The following is a 20,133-nucleotide window of genomic DNA, read 5'->3' on the forward strand; positions in this document are numbered from 1 at the left end:
ACATCTGTGTCTATGAAGTCACAAATTAGTAAAAAATACAGAAAGGAAGAGGGGAAGAATGGCCTAATGTTTTTAGTAACATGAGACTTGACTATATCTTAGCAAATTTTAGTTCAAAGATAAGTGAGAGAAAAAAATATCTCAGGTATACTGAGAGGCATATTTTAAGAGAATAAAGGCCATGTTTGATAAAAAGATCAATAAGTAATATATACCTAAGCAGATAAATAGCATGCCCAGTCTTGAGTTTTCCAGCCACTACACAGTAATCTCTGACTACGTTCAGGCAGTTTTCCTAAAAGCAGTACACCAGTGATTTCGTTGGAAATGCACAGTCAAAGGCCCCTCTCTGAGCAACTAAATTAGACTCTGGAAATGAGGCCCAGGAAATACTACTTAAACAAGCTTTCCAGGTGATTTTTAAACGCACAGTCAAGTATTTGCTGAATTAAGGGGTCAACCAGCAAAAACAAAAACTTCAACTTATTTTCATTTTGTCCATTTTACTAGCACTGGCATTTCTCTAATGTGGAAACTAAAATAACAGAAAGAAAAAGAAATAGTTATATGTGTTTGTGTATATATGTTGTGTGTTTGTGTGTTTCTAAACACACATTTGGTTTTCAGAAGACAGAGATGGATGAAAAAGAGGTACATATAGCTAGAACAAAGATGTTCCTCGGTAGAGGCCACAAAAATGACAAGGCCTTAAAAAGTTTAGAAAATGTCAATTTAAAAAGTTTTTATAGTCTGGAACATTAAAAAGTTTTAAGCAAAATCAATGATGGGTTGTTGGATACCAGAGAGATAACAGTGATGAAAATGGTAACAAAAACAGAATTAACTGAAATTAGTGTTTACTGAGCACTTTGCATGGATCATGTCATTTAAGTTTATAAGGTAGTTACTATTATATTTGCAAGTTTTTTAGATGAGGTATTGAAGCAGAAGTAACTCAGTCTGATTTCTGAGTCTTTTATTCACTACATTATGCTACTTCTTGTATTTAAAACAGTTTTGGTAAATATGGGTAAGATCCAGCAACCCAAAGATGAACATGGCAGAATGTAATAGTGTAGCCACCTACAACTGTCTCAATATAAACTTTTATTTTTGATATTTAAAATGTTATTAACAACTTAAGTGAAACGAATTCCTTGAAAGACACAAAAACCACGGTTCACTCAAAAGATAGATAACCTGAACGGTCCTAGATATATTAAAGGAATTGAATTTGTTGTTAAAAGTCTTTCAACAAATAAAACTCCAGGTTTTCTTACATCCAACATTCAAGGAAGAAATATACCAATTCTACACAAATTCTACACAGAAAACAGAGGTGAGAACACATTCTAACTCATTTTAAGAGAACAGAACTACCCTAAACCAAAGACCAAAATATTACCAACAACTCAACTGTAAAAAAAAAAAAAAAAGTATAAAAAGAGCCACTTTGAAATGGAGCAGGAGCTGCCATCCCAGAGGAACTGCCTTGTACTTATGTCTCAAATCTTTGGAATGTTTAAACAGGGCAAAATAACCTTTGGACTGGGCCTAAAGCAACATTGTGTCTCAAACAACTATTTGCAAAGATAACAAGAAAGCAGATATTATGACTACAGGACTGATGACTACCATACTGAAGATTAAAAAAAAACACTGTTTAGAATTAGCATCACTGTTAGCTTATCTGCACCAACGGAAATATCTTCCTTTTACTGATTTAACTGTCCCCTTTACCTTTCTCATAAAATATCCTCAGCCTCTGTCTCTTAATTGGAACGCTATTTGGGTTTCTGCCTGAATCAGTGCTTCCCAAATAGCTATTCTTTTTTTTATCTCAAATAAATGCCTGTTGCTGTTCACTTTGATCTTTTATTTTTAGGTTAAGACAATTCATAGACCAAAATCTCTCATTAACATAGATGCAAATATCCTCAATAAAATATTAGCAAGTTGAATCCAGAAATATATAGAACAGATAAGACATCATCATCATCATCAAATAGGGTTTACCCTGGAAATGTATGGGTGTTTCAATACTTAACAATCAATGATAGCAATTCACAATATCAAGTGATTAAAGATGAAAACCACGGATCATCTTAATAGATACAGAAAAATTATTTGATTGTCAACATTCAATGATAAAAACTCTGCCTACTAAGAAGAGAATATCCTTAATCTGATAAAAGGAATCCACAAAAAAATCTACAGCTAACATCACCTTTAATGGTCAAAGACTGAAGGCTCTACCCCCCAAAAGCCAGAACAAGACAAGAATGATCATTCCCACCACTCTTATTCAACATCACACTGTCTTGGTACAATAAGAAAAGACATAAAAGAAAGTTCATAAATAATATAAAACATTTTACTTGCAGATAACATGATTGTTTACAAAATATATTTTAAAAAAATCCCAAAGAATCTAAAAAAAAAAAAAGACCTATAAAACTCAAGTATAAATCTAGCAAAATAAGTGCAGAGCTAGTATGCTAAAAACTACAGAAAACAATGATGAAAGAAATTAAAGAAAGGCTAAATAAATGGAGAGATATATTATGTTCACAGACAGGAAGATTCAACATCATGAAGATAATCTTCCCCAAACCATTCTACAGTCAAGAGGCCCAATCCAAATCGCAGCAGGATTTTTTGGATATAAACCAACAAGCGGATTCTAACATTGATGTTTTCTACCTTACTTTTCTATGTTTGAAAATTGCAATGAATGCTGATTATTTTGGCCATGTATTAATACTCCTGCTCGAATGCAAGCAAGATAAAAAAAATCACTGATGCCCAGAATAACCACAAGTACATGCACATTAATATACATCATGCTAGTAAAAAAGATTTTAGTAAAGAGAAGAAATGAAATGTTATTTCATATCCTTAATAGTAAATGCAAATTAGTGAAGGCAAATGAACTAGAATATAAAGTAGTCAAAACAATTCTGAAAAAGAACAAAGTTGAAGATTCATACTACCTGATGCCAAGACTTAAAATAAAAAGCTACAGTCATAAAATAGTGTATTGGTGAGGGGACAATCAACAGAACTGGGTCCAAAAGCATACTCATATATACATAGGGCCAAATGATTTTTGACAAAGGTGCAAAGGCGATTCAATGAAGAAAGGATATTTTCCAACAAATGATATTCAATGAGATATTCATGAGCAAAAAAAGTACCTCAATCTAAACCGCATACCTTATTTAAAAAATTACTTCAAAATAGATCATAGGTCTAAATTTAAAATATAAAACTTAAAAAAACTTAAAAGGAAACAGAAGAAAATCTTCATGATCTGGGGTTAGGCAAAAAATTCTTAGACATGCTACTAAAACCATAATCCATTAAAAAAAGTTGATAAAATGGATTTAATTGAAAAGAAAAAGGTTTTCTCTGTTAAAGATACTGTTAAGAGAATGAAAAGACAAGCTACAAACTGGAGAAAATGCTAGCAAATCACATACCCAACAAAGGACTTGTATCTAGAATATATACTCTCAAAACTCAACATTAAGAAAACAGTAAGCAAGACTTGAGTAGACATTTCACCAAAGAGCATATATAGAAGACAGATAAAGGCACAGATGTACAATATTATTAATGATTAGGGAAATTAATATTAAAATCATGAAATACTACTACATATCTAATAGAATGGCTAAAATAAAAAGATTGGTAATAGTGCTGATGAGGAAACAAAACTGGAACAGCCCAGTGAATTACTAAATACATCCCTAGGCCTACCGTTAACCCAGTATAAGACAGTTTGGCAATTTCTTATGAAGTTAAGCACACACAATATGACACAACAATCTCACTCCCAGGTATCTACCTTAGAGAAATGCAAATCTATTCACAATTGCTCAAAACTGGAAACAATTCACAACCCAAATGTCCAAAAATGGGTATATGAATAAATGATGGTAGTCTACACAATGGACTACTACTCAGCAATGAAAAAGAACAAATTATGAATACTTGCAACAACTTGGATGAATCTCAAAAGGCTTATGCTGAAAGAAACCAGTCTCAAAAGGTTAAATAGTAATAGTATATGTTTCACTTATATGACATTCTCAAATAAACAAGATTAGAGCAATGGAGAACAGATCAATGGATATCAAGGGCTGGGAACAGAGGTAGGAAGGGTGTGAATATAAAGGGAGAAGTAAGGGAAGGAAAGAAAATGAACAAATTTTGGGAGGTGACAGATTTTGGTAGTAATTGCATGAATCTATACAGAGTTGAAAGTTATCAGAAAAAAGGGGGTGGGTACTTTTGCTGTATGTTAATTAAAAATATATTTTATGTATTTTCAAATCATTTTCTTCTAAACTATTTAAGAGGGCTATTAAAATAAGGCAAAATATAACGAATAATTACTTTTAAGCAGACAAGGATGAAATAGGTTACGGAAGATAGCACACGCTGAACATACACTGGAATCTATTATGATTATGTGAAAGTCTTACTTTTCTTCTACCCCTTCCCCATCCTTCCTATTGAGGTAAGGAGTTGTTAGGAAGGATTTAAAACAATGTCTTAAACTAACACAGGCAACAAATAAAATTGTGGTAACCTGCTGATGAATTAATGAAACATTTCTTTTGAAACTTTTAGAATTTAGAGGTAATTGTTTTTAATACTCCTAATGACTTACATACCACCTATAAAATTGCCAAAAATTAAAGTATTACGAGCAAGCAACACACACACACACACACACACAGCATGCAAGAGGGCACACGCATAGTGATGTGATAAATTAGTTGCTAAGCTTTAAAATTTCAGTTGTTTCACAAAAAGGCATAAATCATTTAGAATTTTAGTCAGTTCTATTTTGGGTTTTCACCAAAAAACAAAAACAAAAATGATCTATATTTTTATTCTACAGACTTAGTTGCAATTGTAATTGCAATAAATGTATAAAGTAGCCAAAGGAGTTAATGGACTGCTCACAACATCCAAAGTGAAAGGTGAGAAGCAGCACTAAGGGTTGGGAGGTCACGTGAACGGTCTGGTTGAAAACCCAAAATACAACTTGGATTATACCAGCTCTGTCTGTAAGTATTTTAATTGGGTCTTGGTGAATTTCAGCCATTAAGAAAGAATCTGATTTTTGGATTTCTCAGGTGCTTGAGAAGAGAAAATGTGTCAGTCATAGTAAAGGCTTACTTGTGTTTCTAGAAAATTGTTGAGTCATCAAGGTATTCTAAACACTGCTATAAGACTCAACATTACCCTACATTCATCCTTCTGGCCAACTTTTTTTTTTTTAATTAAAAAAATTATTACTCTAGCTCACTGTAAACCCAAGAAAGAAAAATGGCTAGACAAGTTAACAAGGAGGTCCCAAGAGTAGAATGATTTTCCTCAAAGTTTCTCTAACACACATGGCACTATTATCTACTCCTAGGTATATCAAAGATTTTCCTGGAAGAGCCCAGTGAATTACTGGATACATTCCTGGGCCAACTGCTAAATCTTTTGCATTAACCACCACCTTCCTCCATGACATTATTCGAAATCCAGCCTTTATAAACTGGAGTCACATTCAGGAAAGAGTTATTATTTTCATTGTATTTCTAAACTGCAATTCTAGATTGAGTGTGGGGGGAATACCTTGGTTTTGATGGGAAGGTGTGGCTTGATGGGAATCACTGTCAGCTGACAGGCATGCCTCATAACTGCACCAAGAAGTATAGTTTTGAAAAGTTAACCTTCTTAATGTATTAACCTGGGCTAAAAGCTGAAAGAATTATATTTCTCCTTTTCTTTTTCTTGGATCCAAACCTAATTTTCTATAAGCTATACAAAAGATAAACATAACATAAAAAGTATGTTCCATTCTGTTGTGCTTCTTGTAAAAGAGCAGGTACCACAAGTGACTATAGTTACTTATACAGAAGACAAAATAGTGTATTCAAAACAATATCCAAAATGTTAGCTCTGAGAAAAAAATCCTTCCCATCAACTGAGATAACACAAAAGTATTAATTCGCTGTCAAAGTTCATTTTTGTACTTTTTCTTATGTACTTAAAAAAAAAAAAAAAGCATTCTACAATTCAAGCAACAAATAATGATAGAAATAGTAGCCCAGAGAATAAAATAAGAATCCAAAGTCCACATTAATATAAGTGAATGAACAAATGGAGAAAAGGGAAAGCTCTTTGTTATAGCAGAATTTCAACTAATGTAGAAGGAATAACTGAATTAGAAAGTCAGCTTGGGCGATCACCACAGTAATTGCTGCAGGCAAAAAATTGTCTATGGATGCTAAAATTAGTGGCTAAAAGTAAGATAAAACAACAGGATATTTACATGGTCTGAAAATATCTTTCCACAAAATACTTAAAGGGATAAACAGTATTTTACATTGAGGAAACCTGCCACATACCATCTTCACTCAATGATCAGTTATCTTAATTCACAGGAAGAACTGACATCATGTGCCTCCTAAAATACATGACGATATATCACTTTTGTGATAGTCCTGCCAAAAATTCATAGGTTGAATTTAACCATGAGGAAATATCGAACAAACCAAATTAAGAAGTTTACATAATTACTAGTCTGTACTCTTCAAAAGTGGTACAGTTTTGAAAAAAAAAAATGCTGACAAAGTTTTCCAGATTAAAAAAGATCAAGAGATATTATAACAAAATTCAATATGATCCTGGACTGGAAATTGGTGAAATGTAAATTAAATAATAATATTTTGTCAATGTTTAATTTCTTGATTTTGATAACTGTACTATAGTTACGTAAGACAAATCCCTAAACACAGTGAAGTAGTTAGAAAGTAGGAAAAAATTCATCCTCTGTAGAGGTTGTGGGGATTTTCTCCTATATTTTTTCTAATTTTAAAGTGTTGCTCTTTACATTTAGGTCTTTAACTGGGATCAATTTCTGTGTTATGATGTGGGATGGAGATACGTTTTTTTATTACACTGTCCTATGCACAAAAAACCCATCCTATTTCTTAAAATGTACCTTTTTTCCCTCATTGGACCAAAAATAAATATTTTAAAAATATATGTTCAGCACTATGTTAAAAACATGAATTACTTCTTTAAGTCAGTTACTTCTTTAGTGATGTCATACATTTTAATAAATTCCAAAAATCCTTCTGAAAAGTGTGTAATGAACTTACCAGTCATCTAATCGTAAGAATGTAACTTGCTCAAGGAACTTTTGAATATTCAATTTATAGGCAGTAAGAAAGGATAACGATCCTGTTATTATAGAGGCATGGCTAACACTAAGAAAATATCAATGTAAGTAATGTGACATTAATATTCCATTTCTCACAAACAACTTAATTTGTTTAAAGACTTCCAATGGTTATCTCAGGAAGTAATGAATGTTCATTTTTGTACACAAAAATCCTAATAAGGTTATTTATGCATTGTTGCAGTTTACCATGAACCTTTGTCTCCTTAAAATCAAGTTAAGCAATTTTGGATTAAATAGAGGGTTCTAATTACCTGATTTCTAATTAAACACCTACCTAAATAGTGTCTGAGAGCTGTAACTGTTTAACACAAATTTTCAAATGACAAAACCTTGTCTTTATTTAACCTACCAAAATTGTTTACTTCAAAAGTTCTCCCTTATGACCAAGCAATTTCATAACTAGGTATTTATATAAATGAATGCGTATGTCTACAAAAAGTTTACCTAAGAATGTTCATAGCAGCCTTATTCATAATAGCCCTGAATGCTATCGAGAAGAAAATGGCTAAATAAACAAACTAGGGTACTGATACAAGCAACACCATGAATTTCAAAACACGCTGAGTGGAAAGAAATCAGACGCACATACAAAATACTGTGATTCCATTTATACGACATTCAACACCAAGGAAAATTAATCTATAGTGATAAAAGTTAAGAGTATGGTTGGAAAAAGGGTATAGGGAACTTTCTGAGGTGATAGAAAATATTCTTTTCAGTTAAGAAATGGTGGTTGCAAAGGTGTATACAATTGTGAAAACTCACTGAGCTGAAAATTTAAAAATTGTGCACTGTATAGTAGATAAATTATACTGTAACTAAAAAAATGCAAAAAACCTCATATACATGATAGCATTTTACAATTTTGTCTTTATGTATAAATGTTAATTAAAAGCATTCTAACAACGACAACTAAGAAATGAAATTATTTTATTTTCTAGTTAACAAACACAAACCTTTTAATATTTTTATTGCTGAAAACCGCAATAACACATTTATCTAACCTTTTGCTTTTCTAATAAAAATACAGTAAAAAAAAATTGAAAATAAATTTTAAAGAAATAAAAGACCTTAGGCTTTCATTCTGAATTACAGAGAGTACTATGTTGGCATAAACCTATGTATGGCATTTGCCTCAGTCTCCTTAAAAAATATTAGACATTCTGGAGGAAAATATAATGGCGTAGATGACAGAGACTCTGTTCATCCCTTTGGCAACCAAATCAAGGTTGTGACAGAAACGAGGAGCAGCAGCAAGGAAAAAATTGCCTGGGATATAGCCACACAACTAGGGAGAAATCAAGAAATTGCCCTGCAATGGCAGAAGGTAGGACAGGGAGAGGACACAGGGCTGCCCAGTCTCAAGTGTCTGAATGAGACGGAGGCTGCAGTAGCAGCAGATGCCTTTTAAAGGGGCCGCGTCCACTAGTGGATTTTTGCGGTGACAGGCCTGTTTGTTCTGAGCAACGGTGCCGGTTCTGCTCATTCTGAGAATCAGTGCTGGTATGGCTGCGTGCAAGGAGTGGGCAGGGAGTGGGGGCACCAGGGACTTACAGGGAGACACTGTTGGAGTGAGGGATACTTACAGGAAGACTCACCTCATACAGAAGTGCCGGCGGTATCCATAGTTCCCTGTTGGGCCCTCCCCAGTCCCAGGCACAAACAAAGCGCCTCCATTGCCGGACATCATCCAACTGGATAACAGAGGTCGCTCTGCCCAGAAGATTCCCTGAAACCCCACCCTCCTAAACTCGAGGTCCCACCTAAGTGACACCCAGGTATATCTCAGTCAGGTGCTCCTTGATGAGCAGCACCTAGACTCACACTGGAGGCTACCTCCGTTTCTGGTGTGGCCTTTTGAGGAAACTACAAGCACAGTATCTGTGGATTGCTTGCTGAATCTTAACAGGTGGCCCCAGAGGAGCAGACGTCCGGGTGAAATATGGCCTGTAGCTGAATCCCTCTCAGGATTGTGCCACTGGACACCAACTTCACGAATCCATACTAACAAGACCTGGAGACTTAGCAGCTTTGCTTAGTACATAGAAACAGACACAGAAAGACAACCAGAATGGGAAGACAAAGAAGCAGAAGCTATACGAGAGAACAGAACAGAGATCCAGATATAATGGAGTCAAGTAATCTAACAGATGCAAAGTTCAAAACACTAGTTATAAAGATGCTCAATGAACTTTTGGGAAGTGCAGACATTCAGTGAGAACTTCAACAAAGCGATAAAAAACATAAAAATGGAAATGGAACCAGTCTGAAACGGAGAACTCATTATCTGAGATGAGAAGTATATTAAATAGAATAAACAAAGTGAATAAAGAAAGGATCAAATGCTCTATCTAGGGAATGGGGAAGCCAATGACATGCAATCAGAATGGCAAGGGATAAGATGCCAAGACTATAAAAATAACTTAAGGAGCATATAGAACACTATTAAGGCTCCAAATATCCATCTGATCAGTGTACGTGAAGGAAGACAAGATGTTGAACAGCTGTTTGAAGAAATAATGATGGAAAAATTCCCTAACCTGGTGAAGGAAATGGACATAAAACCCCAGGAAGCTCAGAGAATTCCAAAACTCAAGGATCCAAAGAGGCCCACACCAAAACACATCATAATTAAAATACCAAAGGTTAAATACAAAGAAAGAACATTAAAAGCAGCAAGAGAAAAACAGATAGTCACCTTACGGAAACACCTGTAAGACTGGCAGCTGATTTCTCAAAAGAAACTATGCAGGACAGAAGGGCTTGGCAAAAAATATTCGACATCATGAAGACCCAGGATATACAACCAAGAATAATTTATCCAGCAAAGCTATCATTTAGAACTGAAGGACAGATAAAGAGCTTCCCAGACAAAAATAAGCTAAAGGAATTTATCACCACCAAGCCAGGATTACAGGAAATGTTGGAGGGACTTCTTTAAGAAGAAAAAACATGTATCAAAAACATAAAGAATGGTAACAACTACATTCCTATCCATAAGTACCTTAAATGAGAAAGAATTAAGTGCTCCAACCAAAAGTGAGAGTGGCTAAAAGGATAAGAAAACAAGACCCCTACATATGAAAAGGAATGAGATGGCAAAAGATAATTGCTTTGATGGACCTAGACGGTATTTAAGTCAGACAGAGAAAGATAAACACTATATGATTTCACTTATATGCGGAATCTAAGGAATAAAATGAACAAACTAATCAAAAACAGACTCACAAATATAGTGGACAATTTGGTGACAGACAGAAGGGAGGAGGGTTTGGGGGACTGGGAGAATGGAGTGAAGGGTTAAAGAAGTACAAATTAGTAGTTGATGGATGGTCACAGGGATGGGGAGCATGGCATAGGGAATGCAGTTAGCATTAATACTTTGGCTAGGTGGAGGGTCAGGGAAGGGAGAGACCAATTGGGGGGGGGTTGTTTTACGAACTATACAGATGTCTAACCAATGTACTGTGTACTTTAAACTAATTAAAATAAATTAATTAAAAAAATATTGGACATTCTTGCTTAAGCTGAGGACTCTGGTCAGGTGTTTTTACTCCACTCACCATTTCCTTTATCAGTACACAATTTATAAGGAAGAAATCAGTGCACACATTGAATAAACTGAAGCTGATCATTCTGAGTCAGCTTCCTAAAAATTCCCAGAGCAGTGAAATTTCTACATTTTGAACTTTGTAAAGTTTTTATCATAGGTTTCACCTGATTCTCAAGGGATATGATATCAAAAAGGGTCACTGCCTTAGAGATGGGTAATAAAGTTAAGAGCTATTATGCGTTTTTCTACTTCAACTATAAGAATTATTTGTTTCCTGCAACTCCCTAAAAATTGCCTATGCCTTTTTGAGAGTTACAAGCAAAAGAGGAATAGAAAAATACTTTGAAAAACTTTCTTATTCATTTATTTTTATGATGGTGACATTGGTTAACAAAATCCAGTAAGTTTCAGGTGTACGATTCAACACTAAGGCATATGTATATTGCATTGTGTTTACCACCTTGAGATTTCTTTCTGTCACCATGTATTTGACCCTTTCACCCCATATTCCTTCCCCTTTCCTCCCACCCTCTGGTAAGCACTATTCTATTGTCTATGTCCATGAGTCTCTGTCATGTTTATTTGTTGCTTTTAGGTTTATATCCCACATACAAGTAATGTCATGTAGTTCTCAACTTTTTCTGTATGGCTTATTTCACTTAGCATGATTATCTCGAGGGCCATCCATGTAGTCACAAACGGCGGTATTTCATCTCTATTTATAGCTGAGTAATATGCCATTGTATATATGTACCATAGTTTTATATCCAATCATCTATCATAGGATACTTTGGTTGCTTCCATGTCCTGGCCACTGTGAATAATGCTGCTATGAACATCAGTGTGCAAGTATCTTTTGGACGTATGTTTTCAAGTCTTTGGGGAAACTCGATACTGTTTTCCATAGTGGTTGTACCAATTATTTAAATAGTTTAAAATCAAGTGATTAGTATTGCATGTCCGTGTTACAGACAAATTTTCCTTAATTTTTTCCTTTATAATTATCATTCTGAATGGTAATTAAAAACAAGGCCAATATCACTTAATCTGAAACTAGGTCATCCACTGAATTCAACATCAAATTTTCTTTAAATATGCTTTTATTTTTTATTTAAAATATTAAAAAACCCACTAACCTAAAGTAGACATAAGCATTAAGCGAAAAAGTTATATATGCTCTCATTTATCTTACATTTTTTACTTCTTGCCTCTGAATCATTCCCCTTGGCCCACAGTCTTAAAGTTTTTCTTTCTTTAAAAAAAAAAAAAAAGTATCCTTAAAATGAAATAGCAGGAAAAAAATGTAGTAGTAATACCCAGTCTTTCTTTTCTGCTTAGCTACCAATTTTTTTTTTCAAGAATAATTTATACTTTCCATCTCTGTTTCTTATCCTTTAGTCAATACTTATTGAGCACCACTATACTGTGAGACTAAACCCTGGTGGCACAATCAAATCACCTACGAAGCTTTAAAGAAACAAAAAGCACAGAGGCTCTAGGCTTCTCCCATGAGTGAAGCCTGTTTATAAACTCTCCAGTTGATTCTAATGTGCAGGTAGAGCTGGAAACCACTCATCTAACATGTGCCAGGCACTGTACTGGATTTACAAAGATGAATAAAACACAGAGCCTGCCCCTGAAGAACACAAGAAATAAGAACATCAGGAAACTTATTAAAACTGGTAAATGTTATAACAAAAGTACGTACAAACTGCTGAAGGAGCAGAAATAGGCTAGGATACAAATGAATATGACAGAAGTCTTTGGGTCTGGTCATTGAAGAATAAGTAGTTTACAACACACACAAGACTAAAATACCATTTCTGGAAGAGAGAAAACATATATATACTTTTTTAAACCCTGGTAATCTGGCTTTTCTCTCTTTGCTTCCTGCTCCAAATTGTAGTAAAACTGCTCTCTTAAAGGCCACCAATAATTTCTAGTCCATTACTTAAATAGTTGGCCTTATCTTTAACCATTTCCAATCAGTAAAATAGAGATAATAACAAGATTACTCTGACAACTGAGAGACATAGTAGATATTGGATATACAGCAGCATATATAATTTGTTTCTCATCCCTTAAATTCAAAGGCTCTTCTCAATCCTATATTCCTTTTTAATCTCTCTGCAACACTGGCACTGCTCCTTCTGGAAATTCTCTGCAAGTTCTATGATATGAGCGCCTATTCTGTTTTAGGTATTCACTTCTACTTCAAGAGTCACTCCTCACCTTTTTTTCTTTTCTTCTTTAAATGAAAGCATACCCAAAAGTATATGCTCTTTGCCCTCTTCTCTTTGTTATGTCTAAACCTGTTCTCCTAAAAAGCTTATCCCATCTCATTCCTTTAACCTGCAAAGAGGATTTCCAAATCTATATACAATCTCTGGGCCTGACCTCTTTCCCAAGCTCCATTTCTACATCTCCATATCTGCTAGGCATGTTCACGTAGACATTCTGCTAGAATCTCAAACTCAACATAACCTAAATCAAGTTTGCCCTTATTCCTCTCCCAGCTGTGCGTCCTCTTTCCTATGTTCTCTAGTTAGTGGTAGGACCACTTCCTAGTTACCCGATTTTAATGTTCGCAGTTATCCCTGATTCTTCCCTTTCCCCTACATTTACTCACCAACTCCTGTTGATTCCAACTCTGAAATCTGTTAGCAATCTTGTTTTTCCTCTATGTCATGTGAAAATACTTTAATTCAGACACTAACACTTAACCCAGGTTCCCAACTGTTCTCATTAGCTCCAATCTGTTTAGACCTGTGGTTTCCAACCAGGGGCAATTTTGTCCCACAGAAAACATTTTTGATTGTTATCACTGCAGGGATGCTACTGAAATCGCATGAACCAAGGATGCTATTAAACATCCTACAATGCACAGGACAGCTTCCACAACAGTTATCCAGACCAAAACGACAGTGCTCAGAGTGAGAACCCCTGTGTTATTTAATAGCACAATACATTTCGTACTTGCAAAATACTTGAGATATAATTCATACTCCCTGCTTCCTCCCATTTTCCTAATTTTTTTTCCTTTGTTGTACTCTCTGCCGTGACCTTATACCCCAACTGATGTCCACCATCCTCTTGACAGAAGTATTTTTCTGTCTTCTGAATTTCCATGAACTTACTATTTTTCGACCCTTTACAGTATGCATATATGTTATATATGTCTGATTAATCTCTGAATCTATAGTCTTGTGTTGTGTCTACCAAACAGGTAATCAAATCACCAACCTTCAGTCTAAAACTTAATCTATGGTGTCATTACTTCTATTCACAAATATAATTCTCTTCTCCTTCCCTGCACATCTGAAATTAAGTTTACAGATTTAACTTGCTTTAGTTAATTGAAATTTTAACAGAAGTGTAGTGAATCTAAGTGTGTTGGGGGTAGGGGAGAGGAGAGCTTTAAAAACCAGTGTACTATTCACTATATTTTCTTCCCCCTGCTTCCTGGACTATGAAAAAAGGGCTAAGTTTAGACTGGAATCCTCCAACAGCCTGAAATGATGTGACTTCTGCTGACCCACACTAGACATATATAGGATGAGTGAGGAGATGTCATCCAAAGCTCCCATTGCCAACTACCTCACGCTATTTTCAGTTGTTTGTTATTTTATTATATCCTTGTTTACCCTGATTCATTATTAATGTAAGATGTGAAATTTTGTGTGCCACTATAAAAGGGAATTTCATTTGGCTATCTGAATCTTTAAAATCTATAATACTATTTAGAAATAAAAAATTTAGGCACACCAAATTTATCCTCAAAAATTTGCCTTTATATGATACTTTTACTTTTCATAAAACTTTTCATAAAACTTTAACATTTTGAATTCGATTCCTTAGTTCCTTTACTCACTGAACCACTCATCTCATGCAGCATGACGACACATATTAAAGATGACATTATTCTGCACTTTGGAATCGCAATAGAAGAAAACAAGACAAGTAAATAATTATTACTGAAAATTGCATTTAATACTAATGATGTGTTTTAACATTCAGAAGAAGAGATTAAACTAGCCATGTAATCTGAGCTAAATCTTGAGGGATGAGTAAAACTTTCATCTTTCAAAAAAGGAAACAGTCCAGGGAGTTGGTAAAGTCATGAGCAGAGAAAAATAAGTACAACTGACTGTGTTTACTACATGCCAGGCACCACTTACAGCAACTTACTGGTTAAGATATTTTCTGTTATATCCCCACACAACAGAGGAAATTGAGGCTGAGAAATTAAATAATTTACATGAGGTGTCAGACGTGGACTAGCATGCATGTCTCTTTGAATTCACAGCATGATTAAATAAATGTATATATTGAAATATCAGAACTATTTAGGTTACAGTGGAATATAAAGCCACAAATACTATTTTCATGAGTTGTACTTCCTTGTAAGAGCAATGGAGGATCCAGCAACTGAAAAGTTTGTAACTAGAAAAACAACATATTAAAACATGGCTTAGAAACAGGAAATTAGAGGGATTAATCTAGAAAGTTTATAATAAAAGCTAGCTGTGGCAAAAATAACAGAAAGGAAAGACCAGATACGAAACATTCTTCTAACCATACTTTTCCTCTCTTGGCTTTATTTCTTACTCAACAAAACAGGTAAAATCAATTTGCATTCTTTTTGTACAGTAAAACTGTTAATAAACAACAGTAGTTAATATAAATAATATAGCTAATTTAATAGCCTGGTCAACTAATAGGTAATAAAACCAAATATTAATATAAATGAATTAACTTTTCAAACAAGAAATAAATTATTTGTATAAAATAAATTTGGATAATGGATGTGACAAGATTTAGAGACTAAGGTACAGAGCACAAGGAAAAAAAGTTAAAATAAAGCTGAAGTTAAAAACCTGAATGACTGCAATAATAGGAATAGAGAAATAGAGAGGAAAATGAGCAGGAAGAGATCGAGTTCTGCCCCCATTTGTGTAGGGGGAAAAAGAGGGGGGTATATGAATTTACTTTAAGACAGGTTCCGTTGGAAGATATCGTATTAACTGTCCTTTGTGAACAGGACCAGCAGATAAAAATGTATGGCCAGTGCTCAGGAGAGAAGTTAGGGCTGAGCTATGTACTTAAGACACATCAATAAAGATAATAAAAGTCGAAGCTATGGGAGTGGACCACTATAATCCCTGGGGGAAGGTGGGAGGGTCTACAGGAACAAAAAAAATCCTTTCCAAGTAAAAACTAAGTGCCTTCCTCCTGAGACTTGGAGTGACTTCCTGGATTTTTTTTACATAAGGAGGGGTTTGGGAACGGTTCTTCTCACTTGAGCCTTATATGATTTTACATAATTTCAAATTCACAAAAATGCTATATTGTACCAAACAGCTGACCTAGGAATGAAAAATGTGATTGTTTTTTGGCCTAGAGTTTCTCTATGTAAAAAGTATGTGGAACACACTATAGCAAATGAATAACTTTAAAGAACATTATGCTTTTTTGAATAGCTTATTTCCTATTATCCCAGTACCTAAAAGTAAAAAAGGTTAATAAATTTCATAGTGATATCCTCAGAAAATGGGTTCATGATTAAAAAAACAAAATACAAGTATAGATTTCTAAAATGCTTCCTGCCACAGTATATGAAACTATACCTGTAACATGATCTTTTAAATGTGTTAAACAATAATAAACTTTTAAAGAGATCAAAACACAAATTTATAACATTCAATGTTTAGTATTTACAATTATTAAAAACAAAAAGAATCGTTGTTCTTTTTCAAAATAAGCTGTTAACAAATTAAAAACAAAGAGATAAATCCAAAAGAGGGTCATATCATCAATTGTTTAAGGTAGTGTAATATCACAAGAGCATAAATTTTGGATCCAGACAAACGAAGGTTTAAATACCATCTTTGCCACTTCCTACTTAGGTGTCCTTGGATGAAATACTTAAAGCTTTTAAAACCTTATTTTACTTATTTGTGAAATGGTAATTGTAAAACCTACTTCAAATTTATAATAAACTAACGAATGTATTTTCTGAGTCAGGCATAGGGTACTACACAAGTCTTAGCAGCTTCCCTTCTTCGGATCTGCAATTAAAATGAAAATTCCAAGAGCTTAATAGCATGAAAAGCCCATTTTTTTTTGAAAATTACAAACAAGGAAACAGAAAGAGTAATATGATTTAAATATTAGTTTAAAAATATCACCTTTAAATATTCTCTATTTCTGATTCCATACTAAACGTCCTGCTCCAAAAAATTAAAAGAACATTTAGATAACTAAAGTGACAAGAATGTAGAATTTCACTTAACCAGTTACTCGAATTTAACTCAAAAATTTGGTCAGTATTTTTCTTAAATTACTAAATTGCAATGAAATCTATATGTAAAAAATAGTCTTTCAAAACTCAAAAAACAAGCACCACATTCCTTCAAATTAGAATTTTCATTCATTTACTCTTAAAACATTGTGTTAGGCAAGTTTAGAGAATAAGACACACACCATCCCCTTTATTGGGCTTAGTGCTCTGAGAGCGCCAGATAATTCAGCATCTTACCATCTTATTTTGAAAAAATTTCCCTATTTTAGCCCTTGCCAACACATGGCTGGTCTGTATTAACTCCCACCCTGAGTACTCTCTCAGCTAGCTTTCTAGCCAGGAGCCACTAATCACCACTTCAGAAAGGTAGAATAAAAACATGACAATCTCTTTAACAAACTTTTCAACACTACTTAATTTTAAATGTGTGTGTACACAAGCATACATTGTCAGTTACCAACTTAATAGTTATTAACCAATATTACACATGTGAAAACTGCGTAGCAACTTTCTGTATACAGGGATCTATCTATCTGTCTGCCTACCAAGAATCTTGTTGCTGTTCCCATTTTGTTGCTTTATTATCACTTTCACCAAAAGCAAAGAGAAAAAAAGATTTCCGAAACTGAAGATGAGGCTGACTTCTGCATTGACACAGGAAGAAGATGGAACATTACATTTCGGTTCAAGAACACAGACTATAGAAACACTTGGAGCGGAGAGTTCCAACTGAAAGTATCCTTAGGTTTACATTAGGATTTCTTAAAACACCATGATGAGTTTGAGTTTCCTACATGGCTGTACTGCTTTAGAACTTAAAAAAAATAAACACTGCTAAATTAAGACTGGACACTTCGAAAACTGCAACCATCTTATACATGTTATTTCAGTTACTTTTGAGTTTGAGAAACGTCAAGGTCCTTTCCAGAAAAAAACTCAATATTGGTAGGGTCCCTACTCCCCTTCCCTGGAGAATGGGCCTCACAGTAGCCAAAGGAAACGGCGAATAAGAAAGAACCAGTCTAATGATCAGATTTCTTATTTTAAGTGCCTGATAACTTAGTCGTTCATCTGATTCCAATGCTGTCACAGCATTTAAGATACTGTAAAAGTAGTGGCTCAGTCTCCTCTCTTCGGAAGAATTCCTAGCAGGACAATCCGGGGTAGCAAATCAGCCCCCAGGAGGGCTGCTGCCAACCTAGGAAGGAAATGACTACTGGGGAGGGGTCTTTCTTGTGAGCAACTCGGCAGCCTCCGAGGGAACACGGAAGCTGCAAAACCTACAGCTAAAGACGAAAAAAGAACAGGAAAAAGAGAAAGGCAGACTTTCACGGGGAAAGGAAAAAAGGAGTAGAGAACCAAGAAAGGAAGCATTTTGCTCCTGGGAGGAGGGATTAGAGGAAGAAGTCAAGGTCTGTTTCCTAAGCGATTCTTTCCTCTTACCCCTCACGCCAGCTACACTCTTCGGCCAGGCCATCGGGCTGGGCGCTGCCCTTGGGCCCCTCGCAGGCCGGGACTTAGACCCCTTTGCGACTAGTCCCCAGATACTGGCGCAGGGCCCCGCGGCCCAGGCGGAAGGACAGGGTCCCCGGTACCGCCGCTCTCCGCGACCCCCGCCCGCACGCCAGGCGCCGCCGCCCCGCTCCCGCTTCCTATTTTCGGAGCACACACCCTACAAGGAGCGCAGCGAGCAGCCCAGGCAGAGACCTGCCCCCGCACGCGGCCTCGGGTGACTGACAGGGGCAGGCACTTGGACGCCGCGAGAAGAGGGGGAGGAAGGGCAGCTGAGGGCACAGACCGATGCCCTTCCCCCGCGGCCAGACTCCGGGGTGATACGCTGGGGCTTTCCTGGCTCCCGGACCGACGGGCTCCGCCGCCTCCGCGGCTCTTACCTTCTCCTCATCAGACAACTGCTCCTCCAGATCCGCCATTTTCCTTCTGGCGACAAACCGCGGCGGCGGCGGCGGCGGCGGCCACCTGACTTCCCCCTTTCCGTGCGGTCCTCCACGCCGCGCGCCCCCGCCCAGGGAGGGGCCCCTAGCCCACACCGCTGCGCACGCGCCCTGGGAGCCCCGCCTCCCTCTCCACAGCCTGCGGGGCCGAAGCGCAGATGTGCGCCTGCGCGGGGCCTCGTGGGGCCTGGGAGAGGGAGGAGTCGCCTACTGCCGCCTGCTGCAGGCTTGTCAGCATCATGAGTATGGGTTTCAGTGACCATATGGACCCAGTCTGCGACAAGTACATTCTGAGCCCTTGATTATGTTCCCATTAAGTCCTGAACTCTGCCAGCTAAAATGTGAAAAGTGTACGAATAGAACCTTTTTAAACATTCTGTTTTTTAAAACATTACTGGAAAAATATTCAGCTTTCATTAAAATGTGCACAGACAACCCAGGTTATAATTGGAAGATTGCTCTTCATATATTAACTTATTTATTAAAGAAATGTTTATTGGTCTTTTACTGTGTCTCAGGCACTATGTTAGTCTCTGAGAATATACAATGGTAAGTAAAAACCAGAGACCTGTTTTCAGACATCCATTGAACAATGGGGAAGGCACTGTAGTATTGCAGGGGAATTCAAAGTTATGTTATACATGATCCTATGGTTGCCAGCTAAAATACAGAAAGCCCAGTAAAATCCGAATTTCAGATAAACAATGAATATATATTTTAATCATAAATATGTCTCATGAAGCATTTGAGATATACTAAAAAAGGTATTCATTATTTTCAAATTATATTGGATATCTACTACTTTTACTTGCTAAATTTGGCAACTGTACTTCTGAAGCATCAAGTTTAGCAAGAGAGCAACGATATAGTCAAAGCTGTATATATGAATTGGCTAGGATCTTGTTAAAATTAGGTCGCTGATTCAATAAGTCTAGGATGGGGCTGGACAGTCTGCATTTCTAACAAGCTCTCAGATGATGCTAATGCTATTGGTTTGGTCCACATTTTGAGCAGCAAGGCCTTAGAGCTAAATAGGAGTTAAGACTTTAATCATTATGTTGTACACTTAAAA

General features: G+C 35.9%; 1 protein-coding gene across 1 annotated transcript in view; it reads right to left on the reverse strand.

Moving 5' to 3' along the window:
* CAPZA2 (capping actin protein of muscle Z-line subunit alpha 2) overlaps positions 1-19,150 on the reverse strand; it is a 41,905-nt gene extending 22,755 nt beyond the window's left edge. The window contains exon 1 of the mRNA XM_016119314.2: positions 19,002-19,150. Within this exon, the coding sequence (XP_015974800.1) occupies positions 19,002-19,040 (39 nt within the window). The 5' untranslated portion in view covers positions 19,041-19,150. The remainder of the gene's footprint in view (positions 1-19,001) is intronic.
* Between the last annotated feature and the right edge of the window lie 983 nt (positions 19,151-20,133).

This window comes from Rousettus aegyptiacus, unplaced genomic scaffold (genome assembly GCF_014176215.1).
Source record: "Rousettus aegyptiacus isolate mRouAeg1 unplaced genomic scaffold, mRouAeg1.p scaffold_m13_p_13, whole genome shotgun sequence".
NCBI lineage: Eukaryota > Metazoa > Chordata > Mammalia > Chiroptera > Pteropodidae > Rousettus > Rousettus aegyptiacus.